This window comes from Ornithorhynchus anatinus, chromosome 10 (assembly GCF_004115215.2).
Source record: "Ornithorhynchus anatinus isolate Pmale09 chromosome 10, mOrnAna1.pri.v4, whole genome shotgun sequence".
Lineage (NCBI taxonomy): Eukaryota > Metazoa > Chordata > Mammalia > Monotremata > Ornithorhynchidae > Ornithorhynchus > Ornithorhynchus anatinus.
Window position 1 is genome coordinate 14618318 of NC_041737.1, and position 16275 is coordinate 14634592.

General features: G+C 42.3%; 1 protein-coding gene across 5 annotated transcripts in view; it reads right to left on the bottom strand.

Moving 5' to 3' along the window:
- NALCN (sodium leak channel, non-selective) overlaps positions 1 to 16275 on the bottom strand; it is a 209976-nt gene that overhangs the window by 174057 nt on the left and 19644 nt on the right. For 4 of the 5 annotated variants that reach the window (XM_029073990.1, XM_029073988.1, XM_029073989.1 and 1 more), the window contains 4 exons: positions 16032 to 16214; positions 8318 to 8401; positions 5300 to 5439; positions 5084 to 5212 (listed from right to left, as the gene is read on the bottom strand). In XM_029073990.1, the coding sequence (XP_028929823.1) occupies positions 5084 to 5212; positions 5300 to 5439; positions 8318 to 8401; positions 16032 to 16214 (536 nt within the window). Of the gene's footprint in view, positions 1 to 5083; positions 5213 to 5299; positions 5440 to 8317; positions 8402 to 10065; positions 10151 to 16031; positions 16215 to 16275 lie in introns of those variants that run through there. The other variant, XM_029073992.2, reaches the window with a different exon arrangement.

The window sequence follows — 16275 nt, forward strand, 5'->3', positions numbered from 1 at the left end:
CAGTGCTGAGGGGAGGGGAAGGGAGGGGGGAGGAGCAGAAGGAAAGGGGGAAAGGGGGCTTAGCTGAGGGGAGGTGAAGGGGGGGCAGAGAGGGAGCAGAGGGAAGAGGGGAAGCTCAGTCTGGAAGGGGAAGCTCAGTCTGGGAAGGCCTCTTGGAGGAAGTGAGCTCTCAGTAGGGCTTTGAAGAGGGGAAGAGAATCAGTTTGGCGCAGGTGAGGAGGGACGGCGTTCCGGGACAGCGGGAGGACGTAGGCCAGGGGACGACGGCGGGATAGGCGGGAACGGGGGACGGTGAGGAGGTGGGCGGCAGAGGAGCGGAGCCTACGGGGCGGGCGGTAGAAAGAGAGAAGGGAGGAGAGGTCGGAGGGGGCAAGGGGATGGACAGCCTTGAAGCCCAGAGTGAGAGGTTTCTGTTTCGTGCGGAGGTTGATAGGCACCGACGAACTGAGCCGATGGCAAACCTACCGAGCTGATATCTTGTGGACACCAGCACGAGGATCACAGATCAGTATTACCTCCTAGAGAATCCAAGTTGTTCACCTGAGTGACCAGGATTCATCGAATTAGATGCCCTAAGCCGGACTAGCTCAAATCAACGGGAAAGGGATGGTGAACAGCTGCAGCTAGAGGAAGGCTCCACCGGTTCGGGAAAGGGGCTGTAATTATTCAGCGGGATATATTGCTGGAGGTTCTTTCTCGGTTTCAGGGTACTGTCCGTTCACTAGGGCAGGGTGACTACAAAGGGATCAATTAGAAAAAATGAGTTATCTCCATGAATGACTGCCTGAATGACCTCACAAAAATAGGCAAGTGCATCCTTCAAGTAAAATTGTTATTTTCGCAATTGGAGGACAGTGAGATACTCTCTGAGGATGTTCCGGAAATTCTTGGTCAGTTTACCACATACACCGGGAGAGGCAAAGCAACTCTCATTCTATAATAATAATCATGTTGGTATTTGTTTAGTGCTTACTATGTTTCCCTCTCCTGTCCCACCCCCTCAGCGCTGTACTCGTCCACTCAACCGTATATATCTTCATCACCCTATTTATTTGGTTTAATGAGATGTACATCACCCTGATTCTATTTAGTTGCCATTGTTTTTATGAGATGTTCTTCCCCTTGACTCTACTTATTGCCATTGTTCTCGTCTGCCCGTCTCCCCCGATTAGACTGTGCGCCCGTCAAAGGGCAGGGACTGCCTCTATCTGTTGCCGATTTGTTCATTCCAAGCGCTTAGTACAGTGCTCTGCACATAGTAAACGCTCAATAAATACTATCGAATGAATATATGTGAGAAGGTGGGAGTCGTCGAATGCTTAGTTGGAAAGTCCCCTCAAAAGCAGCTATCTGACTGGACTAACGAATGAAAAGGAGGGTTCTCTCTCCCTTAATGTGGAGGGTAATTACTGGCACTGCAAGACTCTCTCGCTGAAAATGCTGAGTTAACCAACAAATTGTAATGCTCTTTTCAGCGTGGGCACTTCTGGGAAATGAGTCACGGATTAGGCAGGAACTGTCTCTATCTGTTGCCGACTTGTACATTCCAAGCGCTTAGTACAGTGCTCTGCACATAGTAAGCGCTCAATAAATACTATTGAATGAATACCGTGTGTTGAGCACCGTTCTAAGCGCCGTGGGAAGTCCAGGGTAATCAGGTTGTCCCGCATGAGGCTCACAGTCTTAGTCCCCATTTTACAGATGACAGATGAGGTAACCGAGAAGTTAAGTGACTCGTCCAAAGTCACACACCTGACAGGTGGCGGGGCCGGGATTAGAACCCATGACCCCCGACTCCTAAGCCTGTGCTCCTTCCACTGAGCCACGCTGCTTCTCTTCTTGATCATTCTTCCCCCAAATTCTGGATCTGCCTCTTCCTCCCCCCCCAAACAGCTACCATAATGGGCCAGATTTTTGTAACAATCAATCGAGCAATCAATAAATGCAATTTATTGAGTACCTACTTTGCACAGAATATTGTCCTAAGCACAATACAGTTGATAAACCCGATCGCTACCCTCAAGGAGCTTACAGTCCAGCGGGGTAGGCATACGTTAAAACAGCGGGCTCCAATATCTCCACATCTGCCCTCTTCGGCCTCGACCATCTAGCTCGCTCTCTTTGTTCTACCCTGAAAACTTAATAACTGCACCGTGCTCTCAATCTCCTCCTTCCAACTCCTTGCTCATGCTTTCCCCCAGCCTAGAGCTCCCTGCCCATGAATCCCACCAAACCACTGCTCTCCCCGTCTGCGTGGCTGAGTGGAAGGAGCCCGGGCTTGGGAGTCAGAGGTCACGGGTTCGAATCCCGGCTCTGCCGCTTGTCAGCTGTGTGACTTGTGGGCAAGTCACTTCGCTTCTCTGTGCCTCAGTTACCCCATCTGTAAAATGGGGATTAACTGTGAACTGCACGTGGGACGACCTGATTACCCTGTTCTATCCCTGTGCTTAGAACAGCGCTCTGCACATAGTAAGCGCTTAACAGATGCCAACATTATTATTAGATCCCTCCGACAATCCCACCTCTTCCCGGAAGCCTTTCTTAAGTCACAACGCTCCAGGCACATAAACCTGTCCCCCTAAGCACTTATGCACTTGAAGCATTATTATTAATAATAATAATGATGATAATAATAATAACTCCAACCCTACTGTTAGGTTTCAGGGGCAAGAGGCCTACTGTTGGCAGAGAGAGGATCCATTGTGGTTCAGGGCCTACTGCTCTGAACTTGAGACCATCTATCATGTTTTCCCAGTCACGCAAGAGAAACGGGGGCTCCGTACACGGCCCACAAGACACCAATCGATCATATTTATCGAGCATTTATCGGGCGCACTCTACCAAGCGCTCGGGAGAGGACGATATAAAACATACCAGAGGAAAAGATCAGATATACGTTTGCCTTCAGGGTTTCTTGCCTATTCAGAAGCCCCCACACGCCAACACATTTTGGGTCTTTCTCCCGTGACTCCCTCACATATCATGGGATCCTCAGTTTGGAAAACAGCCCCAGTGGATCCTCCTACTTAAAATGATCATTTGAAGTTGAAAAGAGTTGGAAAAATGATATTCTATTTCTGGATATCAACACTGCCCGATTTTTTTTCAAAAGATGACTCGCTGTAGGTTTTTTTGCAGTCTTATGGCTAATTAACATTTCTCTTAATTTTGGGCCATGACTACTCATTACAGTATATATTTGGTGTCTCTTCTATTTAAAAAAAATATTTATATGCAATTATCTCATCTCATGTCCTTATCTTCTCTCAAGCTTCGGCAGGAAAAGGGCAAGGGAAGAGGGAAATGGAAAATGCTCTTTAAAATATATAATTTTAGAGGCAAATGGAAGAAAATATTGGTACGTTATGTAGAAGAAAGGTCGATAACAGGAAAATCTGAAAAGGAAAAGGAATCATTATTTAACTTTATATTTACAGAAAGGGAACGAGGAACGGTACGGGGAACCGTTACCGTGAGGATGGGAAACCAAACTGGAAGGGGGCAAATTTGGGGGACGACTAGTTTTAAAAGATGTGATGTAAGAAGGTAATGAAAAAGAGTAAGGTAGATTCTCCCAGTGTGTATGAAAAGGCGCACTGCACATAGACAACATTAATATAATAATAATTATGGTATTTGTTAAGCGCTTACTACGTGCAACGCACTGTTTTAAGCGCTGGGGTAGATATGAGGTGATCAGGTTGTCCCGCGTGAGGCTGGTGATGATAAAAATGATGGTGATCCAGGGAATCGTATAGTAGGCGGATCCGGAATCAATACTTGATACACATAAACGTTTGTTTTCAGATGACACTACGCCAGCCTTCAGAGTCATTTCAAAAAACTTTGGGTCACAAAAATATTCACCTGCTAGTGAAATACTTTCATCCCAACACCTTTCATGCATTCAATGGGAGAGCTCTGTAATGCTCCTTTAGACGAAAAATTAGAATAATAAGCTCCCTCAGCCTAACAGCAGTTACATACACAGCGTGGCTTAGTGGAAAGAGCCCGGGCTTGGGAGTCAGAGGTCATGGGTTCGAATCTCCGCTCTGCCACTCGTCAGCTGTGTGACTGTGGGCAAGTCACTTCACTTCTCAGTTACCTCATCTGTAAAATGGGGATAAGACTGTGAGCCTCACGTGGGACAACCCGATGTCCGGTACCTACTCCAGCGCTTAGAACAGTGCTCTGCACATAGTAAGCACTTAACAAATACCAACATTATTATGGGTTCTAATCCTGGCTCCGCTACTTGTCTTCTGTGTGTCCTTGGCCAAGTCACTTCACTTCTCTGTGCCTCAATTAACTCATCTGTCAAATGGGGATTAAAAGCGTGAGCCCCACGGGGACAACCTGATTACCCCGCATCTACCCCAGTGCTTTGAAAAGTGCCTGGCACATAGTAAGCACTTAACAAATACCATAATAATAACCTATGCTTATTTTTTATATCAATTTCTGTCTCTCCCTCTAGTCTGTAAACTCACTGTGGACAGGGAACGTGTCTACTAATATACTGTACTCTCCCAAGTGTTTAGCATAGCGTCACCTGTACATAGTAAGCGCTCAATAAATATGATTAAATATGAGCTCCTTCTTCCCAAGGATGGCTGTTCGTCACTATCCAAATTTCAGGGCCATTTAGTATCAGTTTTTCCTGACTACCTGTGGCTTGACTAGCTACGGCAGCCCAGAGTTTAATATTTTGTTAATGCGCTTAGCAAACAGGTTTCACCTTATGACACATTTCACTAATTGTCTCTAAATCTAATCAAAAAATATTCCTTTAACTATAAACAAGATTGTATTTGGGGTATCTTGAGAGACCGTACTCAAGTCCACTGTGCTACCACACAAAATCCCCGATGGTCTCTCCTGATTCTTGGTTACCTGAAGTTTTTGAATAACTGGCACTTCCCAGTTCAACTTTCACTCTATATGTAATATTGATATGCAGATTATTTATAAAGTAAATATAGTGCATTACTTGTTTCCTGGTAAAATGAATGAAATCAAAGTAGCAGAAATTTAAAAAACACTCATTCAGCCTAAACTGAATATTGTTTATCCATAAACTTACCCTGGTTGAGTGTCGTCCGTTACGCAGTGATAGGTAAAAGTTCCAAACATCTGAACTCCTAAAATTCCATAAAGAAGCAGAAAGAAAAGTAGGAAGATTGAGACACTCCATATTTGCTCTCCTGAGCGCCTGAAAAGTGAAAAATAGAAAAAATTCAGTTTACTTACAGTGAAAATCTGTGAGTCATCCTAGATAAAATCCTTAAAGAATACTTACTTTAAAATATTTGTTATCCTCGTTCTAGGTAATTCAAATCGAAAATAAATCCTGAACGCTCGAATCATAATGAGAGGTCGTGGAATCCTCAGCATACCCCAAGGTGACATCTGATCAACTATGTCGGCAATTTCAAATACCTGCAGATGTAAAGGCGAAGGGTTTTTAAAAAATTCTTTTATTTATCAAATTCATAGCATTTTCAAAATCTTAGTTTCAAAGGATTCTTACAATGTGCATTTCCCCTTAGGTTTAGCTGTTACAGTTTCTTTCAAATCCAACTGTGGATAGAGCTATTGATTGTCTGCCACAAATACAAAAGCACCGTATTTGGTAAAATACAGTAGAAGCTAATAAAAGCGAGCATTCTGTTGACTAAGAACAAAGATTCAAAACTACTGTTCCCAAACTGTCCACGGTAAAACTTTATCTGCTATTTTACCAGATAGAAAACTGCACTAACTGCAAGGTAACCTTAGCTGAGCGATTTCTATCGATGCAGGAGTTTTGAATTTTTCCCAGTAGGTACTTAGCTCTCCAGAGGCACCTGCTCATCCTATTAAGAGGTCATTTAGGTTAAATCTTCAGATCTCTTCAGGACTCTTTAGAAATCCCCATTCTCCACTGATGTGGAGGAGACTGAGCTCCCCTTCTCCCTCTACCACCCCCCCTTCACCTCTCCGCAGCTTAACCCTCTTTTCCCCCCATCACCCTCTGCTCCTCCCCCTCTCCCTTCCCATCCCCTCAGCACCGTATTCGTCCGCTCAACTGTATATATTTTCATCACCCTATTTATTTTGTTAATGAAATGTACATCGCCTCGATTCTATTTAGTTGCCATTGTTTTTACGAGATGTTCTTCCCCTCGATTCTATTTATTGCCATTGTTCTTGTCTGCCTCTCTCCCCCGATTAGACCGTAAGCCCGTCAGACGGCAGGGACTGTCTCTATCCGTTGCCGACTTGTTCATTCCAAGCGCTTAGTACAGTGCTCTGCACGCAGTAAGCGCTCAATAAATACTATTGAATGAATGAATGAATGATGTCCTACTCTGCTTCAAGCAGTTTGCACTTCTCAGGAATGTTCTAGTCCTGGTATTCCTAATGTGATAGCAGACAATCCTCTCAGTTTAAGGATCTGACAGATCTCCCAAGCTGATGAGCAAACTGCCTATCAGTGACTGAGGATCATTATATTGTTTCTCCTCGGCACTTGAGAAGGTATTTACTTGAGTCAACTGGGGGCTAAGCATCACCCTGCTGATCAACTTCTATGCTCAGTTAACTAAATTTCGGTGGACAAATGCCTTCCATCCCCCAAGCAAACTAGATCAATCGCCTAGAATACGTTAGTTTGGCATGAATGTTAAACCTATATATTGATAATCCCACTTACAGCTGATTAGGCTCTCAGCATTCATTCATTCAATCAAATTTATTGAGCGCAAAGCACTGTACTAGCGCTTGGGAGAGTACAATATGGCAATCACCAGATAAATCCCCTGCTCACAACAAGCTTACGGTCTAGAGACGGACCTTAGGGTCTCAGTAGAGAAATGGATGGGTTTAGGGGCTCCAGTTTTAAATATTTAAAGTGACTTCAGAGAGTAAAGTCATAGTTAAAGAGTTGAAAACTATCTAGTGGAAAACTGAAAACACAAGAGATGATTCTTCCTAGAGAAGAAAAGTCTAATAAGGTGTGACTGGATAATATTTCCTGGGTAGATATTGTTATGAGGAATATGGTGTCCACTTAGTTTCACTGAGGATAAATGACAATCAATTGATCAGTAGTATTAACTGAGCCTTTACTGGGCACAGAGAACTGCAGTAATAATAATGTTGGTATTTGTTAAGCGCTATGTGCCGAGCACTGTTCTAAGCGCTGGGGTAGACATAGGGGAATCAGGTTGTCCCACGTGGGGCTCACAGTCTTAATCCCCATTTTACAGATGAGGGAACTGAGGCACAGAGAAGTTAAGTGACTTGCCCACAGTCACACAGCCGACAAGTAGCAGAGCTGGGATTCGAACTCATGAGCCCTGACTCCAAAGCCCGTGCTCTTTCCACTGAGCCACGCTGCTTCTCCAGTAAGTGCTTGGGAGAGTACAAAACTACCGAGTTGGTAGATACTTTCCTGGCCCACGATGAACTTGCAGTCTAGAAGGGAAGACAGGTGTTTATATGAATAATTTATAATTATATACATAAATACGAGGGGTAGGGGACCTGAGGGTGGGGTGAATCTTAGTTTCAAAGGATTCTTACAATGTAATATAATCAGGGCTCCCTTAACGCTTGTTTTCACTCTGCTTTTTGGATAGGATGCTGTGGGGCAGTTAGTCAATGTCTGTCCAATTATGAATAATAATCATAATAATTATGTTGGTATTTGTTAAGCACTTACTATGTGCAGTGCAGAGCACTGTTCTAAGCACTGGGGGAGATACAGGGTCATCAGGTTGTCCCACGTGATGCTCACGGTCTTAATCCCCATTTGACAGATGGGGTCACTGAGGCACAGAGAAGTGAAGTGACTTGCCCACAGTCACACAGCTGACAAGTGGCAGAGCCGGAATTCGAACCCATGACCTCTGACTCCCAAACCCGTGCTCCTGCCACTGAGCCACGCCGCTTCTCAGACAGAATGTCTGTCTGAGTAGCAATGCAAAACATCAGAAGAAGGGTTAGTATTTCATCACAGTGCTCTGCACACAGTGAGCACTCAATAAATACGTTTGAATGAATTTTGCATGGAGCATTGATCAAGGTGTGCAAATCATAACTGTGAGCTTTTCTTTAATGCTTTACAGGAAAACTGAATATACTTTGGCAGCAAGGGATATTGATTTGCACCCAGAACATCCAAAAGAAAGACAGATTCAGCAAACAGCATTCATTAAAGTTAATAGGACGTTAATTATTCTATATATTGTGCTAATAAATTTATACTTTTAATGCCTGCGATAGTTTTGTTTTTAAACAAAGTATATATATTTACTTCAAATTATTTCATTACCTGTAACACTAAGGAGACCCAAAGGCAAAAGACCATAAATCCATCAAATACACACCAGCGATCTTTCACATAGGAATTATCTCCCTGAAAAGGAATTGGAAATAGTGTATTGTCAATTTGAAAACAAAAACAGAACCTCTGTGAATGCAAAGTTGTTGAATTGGTAAAGTTTTTTGCATTTTTCAAATACCAAAGCAACAAAAGGTCAAAATTCCATTCATTATTTAGTCAACAGCAGAAAGTTAGGCAACGCGTTTAGTTGATCCAAGAACAACTTCTCTTCCCCGAAGCACTTTTTCCAAGATAGGTACAAATACAAATAGGTACAAATTTGTACAAATGGTACAAACAGGTAGAAGCCAGACCAAAAGGCACCCAAAACATTTCTTCCTTTTAGACATATGATTATTCATCAACTAAGGCAGCGGGAATCCCATTCTATCAGAAATTCTACCAGTGTTTCACTCGCTTTTCCTTTTCTCTTTTCACTGTCAGCTCTTTGAGGGCAGGACCGTGTTCTTTATCTTAACTGTAATCTCCCAAGAGTTAGAGGTACTGGTTTCACATTGGGGAATAAACGTTTTTACATTAGTCAGGGCAAATCTTTCAGTGTGGATGAATTTTGAGGTGAGACCTGAAAGAAGTCAGCAACGTAGCCGTACGGAGTGAAGAGACGGCTCTTTCCAGGCTCTTTCACCTGCTTGGATGTGGGAGACAGAGAAGCCTCGGTTGAGTCCATCTGGATGGTTGGAAAAGATTTTGTGGGTGGGGGTCAGAAGGAGTAGATGAGGATAGGTAATTTGGTACTCTGTTTAAAAAAACTGACCATTGAAAGTGAAATACTGTAATAGGATTCCCCCGGCTCCGGTCCCCCTTCCCAGACTGGAAATTCACTATGGGAAGGGAATGCATCTGTTTATTGTCAAACTGTCCCTTCCCAAGCACTTAGTACAGTGCTCTGTACACAGTAAGTGAACAATCAATATGATTGGCAGTGCAAGATGAAATGAAAATGGGAAAGTCAGAATACCCAGACTTCTCTGGATTTTTGCTCTAATTCATAATAAATACAATGAGCAGCGGGATGTCAACACTGCTTATATCCGGCTTATTTTCAGGTCAATTTCCTGTGCTGATCATCCTTTCTTTCTGTGTCTTCCTTAGGACTGGCAAAAGATTGAGCCTAGCGGATAGAGTTCGATTTGGTCGGTGACCAGGGCAGGGGTTTGGTGGGAAAGGGATTTATCGCAGATGCTCTTCGTGGCTGCAATTTCATCTTCAGTACATTCTGCTAATCCGAGACAAAGAGGATGGCCAACCCACAGAGTCATATGACTCGCACTTAGGGGTAGAAACCTGCTGGGCTGATGGGTTTGTCGCTCATTTTAGAGTCTGCCTCTTGTCCTAATCTCTAAGTTATTACTTGAGGAGAGCCTTCCCTCTCCTGATTGCTGCCAGAGAGGATGCTTTATCTGCTGCAGTAATTCCACCACAGTCTATTGTAAATTTTTCACGGTTCCAGGGTGTGCTTCACCAGGTCATTATTCTCATCACCGTTAACCGTATCGCCATCCTTCCTGTCTCCCAAACCCGCAACCCTGACATTATCCTTGACTCATCTCTCTCCTTAAGCCCACATATGCAACTAATTACTAAATCTTGTCAATTTTACTCTCACAACAGCTCCAGAATCCAATCCTTCCTCCCCATCCAAATTGCTCTCACATTAGTTGAAGCTCTTGTCATACCCTGGCCTGACAACGGCATCAAGCTTCTTCGTTCACCTCCTTCCTTCTAGGCTTCAGCCCATTCCTCACTCTGCTGCCTGGAATACTGTTCTAAAAACAAAACAAAAAAAATTCTGTGCACATTTTCTCGATCCTCAAATACATCCAATGGCCGCTCATCCATCTAGGCATCAAGCAGAAGCTCCTCACCATCAACTCCAAAGCACTCAACTGCAAGCTTCTCGAGGGGAAGGTTCCTTTTGTCTACTTTACACTTGTGTACTCTTTTCTGGCACCTACCTGCATTCAGAAAACACTTAATAAATATTATTAATAAATCAACTCTCACCCCGTCTTTTTCTTGCTCCTCTCCCATGACAACCCAGCCCACACACTTGCCCTCTCTAATCCCAAACGAGAAGCAGATTGATAAAGTGGATGAAGGATGGGCCTGGGAGACAGAAGGACCTGGGTTCTGATCCTGGTTTCCGCCGCTTATCTACTATGTGCTCTGGGGCAACTTCCTTAACTTTCTGTGCCTCAGTTCCCTCATCTGTAAAATGAGAATAAAGACTGTCAGCCCCATGTGGGGCAGGGACTGAGTCCAAGCCGATTAGCATGTACTTACTTCAGTACTTGATTCAGTGTCTGGCACATAGTAAGCGTGTAACTAATGCCATTAAAAATAAACAAAATAAACCTACTCACTATGCCTTACTCTTATCTCTCCTGCCATCAACATCTGGCTTGTAATCTGCTCCCACTTAATTTCCAACACAAGACTGCCTTCCCCATTTTCAAGGACTACTAAATTCACATATCCTCCAGAAAGCCTTCCTTGATCAATCTCTCATCCCCTCTCCCTTTTTCCCTCCCTTCTGTCATCTATGATTATCATGTCATCTCCTCAACCTATTAAGTCTCTTTTCTGCATCTTGTATGCACTTAAATCCACATCTTCTAAATCCTTTGGTATTCACCCCAATCCCACAGTACTTAATGCACATAACAGTGTAATCCCCCAGTTAGACTGTAAACCCGTCAATGGACAGGGATTATCTCTATCTGTTGCCGAATTGCACATTCCAAGCGCTCAGTACAGTGCTCTGCACATAGTAAGTGCTAAATAAATACTACTGAATGAATGAACAACAGTACTTAATGTACATATCCTTTACTTGGTTGTTTTTCTTACCAGTAATTTATTTTCATACATGTATGTCTTCCCTGCTAGACCGGAAGATTTTCGAGAGCAGGAACTGTATCTATTTACTGTTCAGTACTCTCCCAAGGATTAATAATGTTGGTATTTGTTAAGCGCTTACTATGTGCAGAGCACTGTTCTAAGCACTGGGGGATGTCAGGGACATGAGGTTGTCCCACATGGGGCTCACAATCTTCATCCCCATTTTCCAGATGAGGTCACTGAGGCCCAGAGAAATGAAGTGACTTGCCCACGGTCACACAGCTGACAAGTGGCAGAGTCGGGATTTGAACCCATGACCTCTGACTCCCAACCCCGGGTTCTTTCCACTGAGCCATGCTGCTTCTCTATTAAGAAGCAAATAAAATGCTCTGTACAAAGTAAAACCCGACTGCTTGATTCTGTTTTCCTCACTTGGTGTACTCCTTTGTGGTCCCAAAATATACTTAAACTGGTTGTCATAATCTCCACTGATGAATTACCCCTGTCCTTGCTTCTGAACATGGCCAGTGTAATCATAGTTTAAAACTGTACTTTCAAAATTATATTTTATGTACCAAATTAATATTGCCATTTCTAAAGAAATATCGCCATTTCTAGAGAAGCAGCGTGGCTCAATGGAAAGAGCCCGGGCTTTGGAGTCAGGGGTCATGAGTTCGAATCCCAGCTCTGCCACTTGTCAGCTGTGTGACTGTGGGCTAGTCACTTAACTTCTCTGTGCCTCAGTTACCTCATCTGTAAAATGGGGATTAAGACTGTGAGCCCCATGTGGGACAACGTGATTCCCCTGTGTCTCCCCCAGCGCTTAGAACAGTGCTCTGCACGTAGTAAGCACATAACAAATACCAACATTATTATTATTATTATTAAATGGCATAATCACTGATATGGATTTGAAATGACTTAATACACTTGAGGACATCTGCTGGTTACCGGTTTTAACCTTGTTTTTCTCCCTGCTCCTCTTATTTATCCATAATTTATCTTCGTCTGCTCCAGATAGATTTTAAAGCTGAGGACACATAGCAGGTGGCTTGCTTCCCTTGAACTCTCTCGAGTGCTCGGCACGTAGACACTCGACAGATAGCATTATTGATTGATACTAATAAATGAATCATTTACCACACACACAGATATAAACAGGTTTGTCCCATAGCTTATCACCAACACTTCAGTAGGATCATTTAATATAAAATCTCATATGCACCCAAATAAGAGTTGGGTCTTTCAGATGTGGAACTTTATGTGATATTTGATATTTAGCCTTATAACCTAATGCTGAAAGGATTTTACATTTAAAAAAAGTTTGGGAGTTTCCCTTGTTTACGTAGTTCAAATATTGAAATAATATTGCCATTTGCTACATAATAATTTGAGTAATATGCCACAAAACAGAAAAAAGGCTTTATACTTATTGTAAGAATTAGGCAGAAGTGCTGATTATTTTGAAGTGCAAAGAACTTGACAAAACACTAGTCCTATAATTTTCCAAGGCTTGGCATAAAGCTATTTTAAAATGGGGACAATTATAAATAAACATTTGACAGAAAGAGAGTAATTATAGATTAATGTGATAAAGACAAAAAAGGGGGTTGGTTTTTTTGTTTTTATATGGTATTTTTCCAAGGAAGATTTTTTTTAAATTAAAAAAAGGTTATAGCTAATGTCACTACAATTAGCCTCTTTTATTGCTTTAATTTGCCTTGCAATTAATTAAATTTAACAAAGTTGCATAGTGCAAGCATCTCAAAATATTTTAAGGATTACTTTAATGAAATAAATGAGAGAAATATTCAGTATGAAATGAGAAACAAGGTCAATATTTCTTACATAAAATCACTCCTTCACAGTAATAATTGGCTGACACTGGCAAAACATTTACAGTCTAACAAATCTATAAACAAATCCAACGTTGGTGTAATTTTCCTGTTACATCACGGCCATCTGGCTTTTCAAATGAAAGATTTGGTCATGCTTAACTGCCCTACTGGTTTAAACAATGATTTCACGTTTTAAACACCAAATTCTCCTGTATTTTAAACATCAAATTCTACGATAGTTACTCTTATATATTAGAGAAGGGATAGATCTGTCATTAATCATGCCGGGGCCAAGAAGATGTCCCTAGAGGTCCACGGACTCTCTTCAGGGATGAAACCAAAATTATCCCAGAGAAGCCGGGATTTCTTAAAGGGAGAATTCCCCAATGTCCTAGGTTTAAGCTCTGGTACGATCGAGTGTATTTATTCATTCATTCATTCAATAGTATTTATTGAGCGCTTACTATGTGCAGAGCACATTATTTATTCAACTGCCATTTTCTTTTCAGGGGTCTTGGGTACTACTGAGCTATAGAATACAGTTGTGTCAAACAGTCATCACTCACCGTTCCATATTTACCAAATCTCCAGATTGGAACACTTGAGATTGCTGCTAAGCAACCCCTGAAGCTCTGAGAATGTGCTCTGTCGGCTTCCTACTCCCATTACGCCACCATTGAAGGCATACGCTCATGGAGTTCGCCGGAGGTCTCGCCTCTCTGGAAATGATCACTGAAGAGCTCCAAGCAGCTCTAGAGATTGCTCCCCATCATTGACCACCCAGCCAGGGTCCTATGGCCCAGTTACGGTATTAGATGAGGTGGGAAGGGATCCCCATTTTACAGACGAGGCAACCGAAGCCCAGAGAAGTGAAGCGACTTGCCCCAAGTCGCAAGGCTGACAAGTGGCAGGGTGGGGATTAGAACCCACAACCTCTGACTCCCAAGCCTGTGATCTTTCCACTAAGCCACGCCGCTTCTTTAGGGGAACAAAGGAGAGGTCTTATCCAACTTTCTGGTGGGGTCTCTGAAATCAGAAACTGAAAGAGCACAGTCTTGGGAGTCAGAGGTCATGGGTTTTTATCCCAGCTCTGCCACTTGTCACTTCATTTCTCTGTGCCTCAGTTACCTCATCTGTAAAATGGGGATTAACTGTGAGCCTCACATGGGACACCCTGATGACCCTGTATCTACCCCAGTGCTTAGAAGAGTGCTCTGCATATAGTAAGCGCTTAACAAATACTAACATTATTATTATTACTAATCTTGAAGGGCAACTACGTGCCTCTGGGGCTAGGAGCGGGGTATGTAATCAAACTTGGTGAAAACTCTCAGTAATAATATTAGCTATATACATTACGCAAACAGTACACGGCTCTGCACATATATAGCGCTCAATGAATACCCAGTGGAAAGAGCCCAGGCTTGGGAGTCACTCATGGGTTCGAATCCCGGCTCTGCCACATGTCAGCTGTGTGACCTTGGGCAAGTCACTTAACTTCTCTGTACCTCAGTTACCTCATCTGTAAAATGGGGATTAACTGTGAGCCCCATGAGGGACAACCCGATTACCCTGTATCTACCCCAGCGCTTAGAACAGTGCTCTGCACATAGTAAGCACTTAACAAATACCAACATTCTTATTATTATTACCCTTCATTATATATATATATATATATATATATATATATATATGAGATCCACGTCTGTCTTCCCCATCTTCTCCTCGTGAAACTATTCATTTTCTGCAGTAGCCACCATCCATTCTTTCCAACACGATTTCTAGTGCTGTTGGGTGCGACTGTAAAATAAATTAGTTGGTCGTATTCACGAGTAAAATACATTAACTCCAGAGTTTAAACGATCTAGACAGGCTGCAAGAAGGTGAAGCTGCTTTTCCCCTAGTGTCTAATCAGAATTTGTTCTGGTGCAGCCCGTGGCTTTGGTTTACTTGTTCCAACGTGAGAGATTTCTGTTCACTTATGAATTCCGTTGAAAACATCTACCAACTGTTCCAGCTAGTAGGGAGCAGATTTCAAGAAAAAGAACATTTTGGTTCACGAGCCTTAATCAATCAATTTATTGAGTGCTTACTGTGCGCACAACACTGTACCAAGTGGTTAGGAGAATACAACAGTTGAGAGACACTGTCCTTGCCCACAATGAGCTTACAGTCTATAGGTTATTCTAAATCAACTAAAATATCAAGTATATGTTCCGTAATTTGACTTTCATTAACAAAACTTTAAATTTAAGGTTAAGGACTATGTCCTATACACACTATGTGACATCCCTATCACTAATGGATATTTATTGGTGAAAGATAATATATTGATATATATTAAATATAACTTATTCTTGAATAAGGCACACGGTGATCTCCAGAAGGGGCTCTGGTCACTACATTCCTATTGAAGAAAATTTTCTAAAGCACCGAATTTTTTCAGGGGCATTAGAAGGAGAATCAGGTAGGATGCTAAAAGAAATCAAATTCAAATGACCAGGTTGTCCCTCGAATAAAACACCTCTCCTACTCCATTTTGTCCCCATTTTTCCCAGTGCTTCCTCCTCATTCCTTTCCTCCTTTCCTGCCCGAATCCAGGACTTATCTCCATGTCACGTCTATCCTTTATATCTCTTCTTCATTTCCATACTGCTTCAAGTGGTTTAAATTCTATCCAAAGTCTCTCAACTCTGTTTGACTCATTTATCCTCCAACAGCTGTTCATTTCTCTTCCTACTATCTCAGGTCATTCAAGTATTTCTTTCCTCAAGCACCCCTAATTTATCTCCCTCATTACCACTGTATTTTCATTTAAATTCTATCCTTTGAGTAAAGAGAGCTATACAAAATAAAGTTTGACTCGTTCATTTTACCAAAGTGAACACGCTAATAGCATTAGTTCTTATAAACCAAACTGAACTGCAATTTGTATAGTACTGAAAATATTTTGAAATACTCACCTTTACTATGCCACGTATGTGCATCTTTGCTATCATCTCTGCAGTGTAGAGGAACATCAAGAGAGTGTCCAGGGCAAAAGTTACATATTGTAGAGGCGGATAATGCTCAAAAGTCATTGGAGTATTCATGCACACAGAAATCACACTGATGATGGCACAGATACGCAGCAAAGAGTGAACCCACTAAAAGGAAAATGGAAACAAAATTAACTGCATTTCCACAAATGTTATAGCTTAGATATCT